Source organism: Saccopteryx bilineata, chromosome 10 (assembly GCF_036850765.1).
Source record: "Saccopteryx bilineata isolate mSacBil1 chromosome 10, mSacBil1_pri_phased_curated, whole genome shotgun sequence".
In the NCBI taxonomy this organism is placed as follows: Eukaryota; Metazoa; Chordata; class Mammalia; order Chiroptera; family Emballonuridae; genus Saccopteryx; species Saccopteryx bilineata.
In genome coordinates this window covers 71,502,657-71,511,231 of record NC_089499.1, presented here as the reverse complement: position 1 = coordinate 71,511,231, position 8,575 = coordinate 71,502,657, and the positions used below count along the sequence as shown (strand labels likewise).

The 8,575-nt window shown below is 44.0% G+C and overlaps 1 protein-coding gene across 1 annotated transcript; it reads left to right on the top strand.

Moving 5' to 3' along the window:
- Window positions 1-6,550: 6,550 nt before the first annotated feature.
- LOC136314026 (uncharacterized) lies at window positions 6,551-7,291 on the top strand. Its single transcript, XM_066244324.1, has one exon. The coding sequence runs from the start codon at window positions 6,551-6,553 to the stop codon at window positions 7,289-7,291; it is 741 nt and encodes a 246-aa protein (XP_066100421.1).
- The last annotated feature ends 1,284 nt before the right edge of the window (window positions 7,292-8,575 follow it).

Sequence of the window (8,575 nt, the reverse complement as noted above, 5' to 3'; positions counted from 1 at the left end):
CCTGACACACGGTGCGAGGAGCGAGGGGTGGAGCTGAGTATGCATGGTCCCTCCCCTCTCCATCGTCGTTCTGGTCTCTGCTGGTGCTGCAACCCAGTGGCAGGCAAATAGTAAACAGCCCGCCATCTCCAGGCACACGGTTAGGTTAGAATTCAGCTTGCTGTGTGTGGCAGAGGAGAAAGAGCAATAAAATGAGAAAAAAGCCCTGGCCGGTTGGCTCAGTGGTAGAGCATCGGCCTGGCGTGCAGGAGTCCTGGGTTCGATTCCCAGCCAGGGCACACAGGAGAGGCACCCATCTGCTTCTCCACCCCTCCCCCTCTCCTTCCTCTCTGTCTCTCTCTTCCCCTCCCACAGCCAAGGCTCCATTGGAGCAAAGTTGGCCCAGGCGCTGAGGATGGCTCTATGGCCTCTGCCTCAGGTGCTAGAATGGTTCTGATTGCAACAGAGTGACGCCCCAGATGGGCAGAGCATCGCCCCCTGGTGGGCATGCCGGGTGGATCCTGGTCAGGCGCATGCGGGAGTCTGTCTGACTGCCTCCCCGTTTCCAACTTCAGAAAAATACAAAAAAAATAATAATAATAAATAAAATTTTTTAAAAAATGAGAAAAAATTCCAACACTCTCCCACGGGTGGAGAGGGTGTTGGAGTCTCTCCAAATCTTTCAGTTATGTAAAAGACATGAAGTTCATAAGAAAGACCCACAGCATTAACCAAAATTGTAAAAATAATTTTCAGGGAATTGCGGGAAAAATTGGAAACCTTATATTGGCTACAGCAACTCACTACTGGGAAAGTAATTTTGTGAAAATTGTATTTAGCTGCTTAATATGAGGCACTTAGTTTACAGGGGGCAAATTGATTCGAGTCCTGCTTGGGAGAAGTCCCATTGTCTTGCTAAGGGGCTTGACTGCAGAAAAAAAAAGGGTAAAAGCGGCAAGCTCTAAGTTCTTGGAATCTGCTTCTCCCTCAGGAATCCAGCCTGCCCCTCATGCAAAAGAAAGTTAATATCTCTTTGCCAACTAGGTAATTTATACCAAGAATCCCTTATTGTATAAAAGTACTTTCCATGTTAAAATGTATGTATTGTTTCAAAGGCCTTTTGTTAATTCTTTTATTTTCTGTTTTATAGCCTTGTAATATTGGAATCTTAGTTTAAATATTAGGAGTTGTTAATAATGCTTTTTTAAGTAATGTTTAGTTTATTATCATTTTGAAACAGTATTGTTAAAAATTCTTTTGAATGCTAATGTACCAAATCATTTAGCAGTGAAGAGACTCTGGAATTCTAAAGGAAACACCCAAACCTATTTTTCTTGAATTGATCCAGCTAATAACGTCTTTTTTCCAAAAGTTTATATAGATAGAAAAGGGCTCTCAAGTCCCTCAGTGAGATCTTCTGAGCATGGCTTTTAAGGTCTATCATGGCCAAGGGAGTAACAGAAAAGGCAAAAAAAGCCCAAAAGAGGTCAGGAAATACCAGCTTTGGGCCTACGCTCTTAAAGGCTTCAGTGCCCCAAAGGGCTTCATAGGATTTCATCAGGGTCCTGCTTCAAGAGTGGAAAGAAAGGTCATTGAACTGAAGCCTGCCAGGCTTCTTGGCCCCACCAGAAGACATGTCTTTGCTGTGGAAAGAGGGACACAAGAAGGTAAGCTGCCCCCTTGCTCCATGGAGGGAGAGTTCAGTCTGTTCTAGCCCTGCTCCGCTACCTGTGACCTGACCTTGCCCAGCTTACTGGGAATTGCCACTGAAGGCCCAAATACATTGTTCATGAGCCTAAGATATTTCTTCCAAGTAGCAGATAAACTGATCTCATTTCTTGTGAACTCAAGGGCCATCTACTATGCCTTGCCTGAATATTTGAGTTTTATTTATCCCTCAAAGATCTCTACTATGGGTATTGACAGTCTGATTTTATTGCTTTATTTAATGTATAGTGTCTCCTTTATTCCTCTTGTCTCAATGGCCCATGCCTATTGCAGGGTGGGACCTGCTCCTAATTCCAGCTAGAAGCAGTGGTCACTAGGACTTAAACTCTAGCTGAAAGTGTAGAATGTGACCACAACTCCAGTGCCTTGTGGATTTTTCCTGAATATGTGTAACTCCTATTCTTTAGGACACTTCTCAGACTTAGTGAAATTACATTAACATGTTAAGCACATTTGTGACTGTAAGAATTTTATTTTGAATCCTGTTATATTAGTTAGAATTTTATTTTTGTTTAATAATCTATCAGGCTTTAGTCATTTTATTGTATTAAGATGCTTGTTATAGTATTTGTTAACATTAGCTATTTGAATTTTATTGTTAATTATATATTTTTCCAGTCTGCCTCAAAATCGGAACTAGTAATTCAAATGAATAGATGCCACCCAGAACCAGTGGGGTCTTGAGACCCTTACTGCCAAAGGTATATTCGAAACCAACTAGAAAAAGGATGTGGCCAGTAGGAAAGGAACCCAATAATAGTTAGAAGCTAATTTGAAACTACATGTGCCCACAGGCACCCAAAGGTTCGAGGCGAATAAATTTCATGAATCAAATAGTAAAAGAAATGTAACCACCCTTTCCCTAAGTAATTGCAGGATTTACAGGTTACTCAGCAAACTGTTCAAAGACTGTCCAGGAGATTCAGCATTACATCACCCAAGGGCTGACTTTCACGTGGACAGGTCAACACACTATGATCCTGACAACTCCCACTGCTGCTAAGGTAGAAAAATGGCGGGCCTTACTCCAACCACAAATTGGAAGCTGGTTAGTCTACATATGGTGAATATATGAAGAAACTAAGGACTCTTTTAATCAGACTTTGGGAAAAGGGAAACTAGGGTAAAACAAAAGTCAACTTAATTGTCACTAAAGGTTAAAGGTTTTAAATGAAGAGTTCTGACTAAAAGTAAATTGTTACAAAGGCCAATTAGTTTTATATAAATTGCAAAAGGAAATTGTACAGTTGATAGGAAATTAATCAGTAATATTTGTTTCTTTAGTGAACTGTAATGCTATTAATTCTGTTTGTTAAATATCTGTTACATGTTATAAGTTAATATCCCTAGACAACAGCCTCATACTCTTCAGTAAATTAAGTCAAGGGTTTGACGAGTAGGGATGTTGTAAGGTACCAAAAAAAGCTGAAAATTGATATTGATGTTCTGGGATGAAAGGTCAGGCTTTCCTATCAGGCTTTCCTGTCCTGTCCCTCCCTTAGGGAGGGGAGGGAGAAGAATGTAGAAGTTTGTGGCTTGCAAGAACACTAGGTCATTCAGTTTTAAATCTAAAATAAAGGTTAACCTAGAAACTTCTTCTCTTTCAATAGGAGGCAGAATTTACCACCTTGCATTGATTGTAGTTCCTCCCCCTTTCCTGGAATCTTGAAGGTAAAATACCTCTAGGCTAATGAAGGAAGAGGAACCCTGAAAGATTTGTAAATGTCATTGATTGTGTTACCTTGAGAGTCTTAATGTTTCTATGTATCCCCTAAACAAATGTTGCCAGCTTGTACCATGATGTCATGCTCTCCCCAGCCCGGGTGTGATCAAGGGTATATAAACAGCCCCTGAACTATTTTTGGGGCTGCACGATTTGGGCCTGCAGATGCCCTATGTCAGCCATATGCGGCCAGCATATTAATAAATTTCCTCCTTTAATAAAACCCTTCAAAATTCATCTGGACTGGGTGTCTCTATGTGAACTCGATAAAATGAGGTACAGTGCCTTTCACAATCTGGGGTATGGTACTTTATAACAAATGGGTCTTGTGGAGCTTTGTTTAAGACACTTGTTCCCACATTACAAGAACGTGCAGGAGTATGATTGCTAAGAATATACACTAAGAGACACCGGACTGTCCCATTTCATCCTGCCAATAACTGTGCAAAGGAGGTGTTGCTATTTATATCCCTACTTTATACACAAAAATACTTGAGATTATGAAAGGTTAAGAAAATTGTTCAGGGTCATAAAGCTAGTGAGGGACAGACTCTGTCTCTGACTTTAAAGCTAAAATCTGTTTCCACTGTATTTCATAACTAAAGACAACCCTCCTCCCCCAAAAAGAGGCTATGGATATATATATATTTTTTTTTTAATGAGTGATAAAATATCAGTTTCAGGACTCAGGATCTGTTCTTTGGTAGGATTGTTTAAAAAAACCCATAGCCTGTAGAAATACCTATATATCAAATGACACTATTCCATAAGTCACACAAGCACAGAGGTCTCAATTTATAGCCACATGTTCTGATTAACATCACCCTGGGGAGACTTTGTGGATCTTCTCTCCAACACCCTGCCCTTCCCTGGGTGTTTTGAAATGACTCTTCCAGCCCTTGCCTCTCCCCTCCTCCCTGAACTCCACCACCTTTCTTCCCACCCAGTTTGCCAGCCCTGGTTCAGCTGGCCTTGGCTAGCTTCCTCTGCAGAAATTCAAGTGGGAGCCAGAGGGAGGGGTAGGTCAGGGACTGGGTTGAGCAGGGAGGAGAGCTGGGAGGTCCTGCTGTGTGGGGCAGGGGTCTGGAAACAGGCTGGGCTGGCTGGGGTGGGGTCAGGGCTGAAAAGAGGTGAAGGAGGCCCAAATTTCAGCCTGGCCTCTTTCATACCATTTGGACACCAGATGCAGAATGAGGGCTGCCATTTGGACAGCTTTAAATAAATCCCATTCCCGGCAGTGAAACATCCATCCCTGCTATGTCTTAAAGCTCCCCACACAGGATCTTTCATCTCAGGAGGGGAATTCACCCCTCCCTTGGCAATCACTCCCAAGCTTAACTAACCAGCGCTAGGAGGAGAAAGTTCATACTCAGCTTGCACTGAAACGCTTCCTGCTGTGTTTATTTTCAGTGTCTCTCCAGAGTCCCCGAAGAACATGAGTCCCCACCCTGCACATATTAACCTTTGATAAACTTGAGGGCAACAGAGCATCAGAGAGAAATGAGTTTGGGTTTCAGAGCAGTATTACCTTGGGCAAGTTACTTAACATTTCTATGCCTCAGTTTCTTCATCTGTAAAATGAGGTAGAAAGGCAGTACCTCCAAGAGAAATGAAAGCATACATTCATACAAAAACTTGCACATGAATACTCAGAGCAACATTATTCACAATTGCCCCAAAGTAGAAATAACCCAAATATTTATCAGGTGATGAATTGATAAACAAAATGTGATATCTTCATATGAATACAATCATAAAATGGTATGAAGTACTGATACATGCTCCAACATAGATGGTCCTTGAAAACTTGCTCGATTAAAGAAGCCAGTCATGAAAGATCAGATATGGGATGATTTCATTTATAGAAAATGTCCAGACTATATAGAGACGGAGAGTAGATCTGTGGATGTGTAGGGCTGCTGGTGGTGGTGGTGGTGGTGGTGGTGAGTGAGGAGTCACTGCTAATGGGTATGGAGCTTCCTTTGGGGTGATAAAAATGTTCTAAAATTGATTGTGGTTATGGTTGCAAACTCTGTGAACATACTAAAAACACTGAATTATATTCTTTCAATGAATGAAATATATGGTATGTGAATTATACCTCAATGAAACTGTAATTTAAAGAAGAAAAAAACCAAACTACAGTACCTACATTATAGGGTTATTGTGAAAATTAAATAATATAATGCCTAAGCAATCAATAAATATTATCTAAAATAATAATAACAATATCAATAATTAATGTTTCTATTATATACTACAGTATTATATAAAACAATCAATATACAATATTATAAGTAACTATATTAAATATAAATTATAATAAATTAATTATTAAATATTTTCATCTTCTATCTTCTCTTTTGGAAGGTCCTCCACTTTTTAGCAATATAAAATTGTGAACATTTTGAATATTATGTTATATTATATAACATACCATCATGACAACCATATATCTATGAGTATCACTCTGCGAAAATATATGAGAATACATACTTCATACTATATGAAGGTATATAAAACATTACATTGTATATGATATAATTATTATGGACTATTACATTAGCAGTAGTAGTCACCCTGTGACTTCTCTTCATCTTTAACCTTTCTGATTTGGGAATGGTTTTCCCCAGTTCTTTGAACGTTTTGTGGCCCTGATGTATCTGGAAAGAAAACAGCTCTGAGTTTGGAGAAATTAAATTACAATCCTGACTCTAATTCAACTTCCTCGGGTAATTCACCCAGAAAACGAGGAAAATCCCCATACCCGCCCCCACTCCCCTCCTACAGCTAGGAGCGCCCAGAGTGAGGGGCACACGGCCGAGCGCTGGGGACCCCGGGACAACGACTTGGTCTGTGCCCCAGCGGCCGCAGGGAAGCCCCAGGGACCGCCCCCCCCATCGCGTCCCCGTGTGCCCTCGTAACGCGATTCCTGCGGCTGCGGGTCTCCGCGCGGGCTGCACAGGGGCGAGGAGGGACCGGCGCACAGGTGTTCCATTTTCATGACAATGGCCAACCCGCAGGTGTTCCGTTTTCATTACAATGGCCAACCCCAGCACCCGCTCTGTCTGATAACAAAGACATCATTGAACTGTCCCTGGCCTCGAACGGGATAAAGCAATGATCACCCCGGGAGGTGCTCCTTGCCTGGCTTCCGCAGGAGAGCTCAGCTCCACTTGGTCACGGCTGAGTGCAGGACCTTTGAGCAGGCCCCGCGGGCCCGGGCTGCGGCTTCAGAGGAACGAGGCCTTTACAAGCAGCGCCGCAGCGCAGCCCCCCTGCCCCGCCGCAGCGCCCCGACAGCCACGCCGAGCCGCCCCCCAGCCCTCGCCGACCCTCAGCCCCGCTGCAGCGCAGCCCCCCAGCCCCGCCACTGCGCCCCGACAGCCCCGCCGCAGCGCCCCGACAGCCACGCCGCGCCGCCCCCCAGCCCTCGCCGACCCTCAGCCCCGCTGCAGCGCAGCCCCCCAGCCCCGCCGCAGCGCCTCCAATCCCGCCACTGCGCCCCGACAACCCCGCCGCCGCGCAGCCCCCCTGCCCCGCCGCAGCGCCCCGACAGCCACGCCGCGCCGCCCCCAGCCCCGCCACAGGGCCCGCAGCCCCGCCGCAGCGCCCCGACAGCCACGCCGCAGCGCAGCCCCCCTGCCCCGCCGCAGCGCCCCGACAGCCACGCCGCGCCGCCCCCAGCCCCGCCACAGGGCCCGCAGCCCCGCCGCAGCGCCCCGACAGCCACGCCGCAGCGCCCCCCAGCCCCGCTGCAGCGCCCCCCAGCGTCTCAGCGCCCCTCCGGGCCGGGTTAGAGACCGCGTGGTTTTCAGCAACCGAACTACAAGGCGTTATGGACAGTTTGGCTGGGCCTGAAATTCCCCTGCCATCTGGGTTTCCCTTAATTCCTTCTAACCAGAGACCTGACAATAATTTTTCATACTTGCTGAACAAACTTTTCTGTTCACTTGTCACGTCAATTAATTCGGGTGAAAAAAGAAATCCTTATTTTGCAAATATCTTTGGGGTAATTGAGGCTGTGCCTGATTCACATGGTAATAACTTTATTACAAACGTAGATGAAAGTGCTTTTGAGGAGAAAGGAATATATATATATATATGAAATATATTCTAGAAGCAAAGTCATTTAGAGGAAAAGGCTTAAATTGGAATTGCAGAATATCAGAGCTGGGTTATGCTACTGTATCGGAGGCCCAGGTGACTCATACTGCTTCCCTGTGTGGCGAGGAAAAGGCGGACACAATCAGGGCACAAGCAGTGGTGGCATTCGGTTGGTTGGCACCTGTTCAACAGAACTGATACCTAATTTTTTGTTGAGTTCCGCAAACCGGTTGTTAAAATAGCACTTGTAGTCAGGTTTCTAAGGTGAGCCCCTGGGCAGCCACCCAATGTGGAAATCAGGTTTACATTTCTTACTTTTTTAAAAATTCATCTGTACAACAGCATGTTCTAAGCACCCATAGTAATGCTCATTTCCGCCCATAGGGGAAAAAATTGCAAGTGAGGATGCCAATCAAGAAGCAATATGGAAATATCTTAACAGTTCTATTGTTTTTTGTCAAGTATTATTTAATATTTTCCATTAATATTTTAAAACTCTTATAACAATCTAGTTTTGTGTACCTGTTTTATTATTTAAGTATTAAATACATGAGATAATAAACTACCTTTTAGTATATAGTTTTCTTATCCTTAACTGTCATTAGGGCAGAGAACCTGTTAAATTATTTGAATCCCACCACTGGGTACAGAGCACAGTTGAGCATCTTTGAGCAAGGCACAATCTGCCCAGCTATTCATGGGAACGCTGGATAAGGCTCACCCCTTCTCCACCCTACTCTCCCATTTAATTCTAAAAGTAGAAGTCTGGAGATAGAAACTGACTTCTCCAACATCACAAAGCTGGACAGTCACCAAACTTTTCAAGGTAAGTGGAGTCCCAACAGCTCTCTAACAGTACATCTTGACCCCAGCCAATAGCAGTAGTTGCCAAATGCCTCCTAGACAGCAGTGTGTGTAGAGTGTCTTTGTAAAGCCTGAGTTCTCAGATAAAAAGAAAAGGCCCAGGAGGGAATCACTTCAATATTCTTTTATGTTGTATAGTTTTGAAAAGAAGAAAAATAAAAATACTGGACCAAA

Coding starts and splice junctions, on each gene's coding strand:
- LOC136314026 (XM_066244324.1), top strand. CDS start 6,551: ATGATCACCCCGGGAGGTGCTCCTTGCCTGGCTTCCGCAGGAGAGCTC.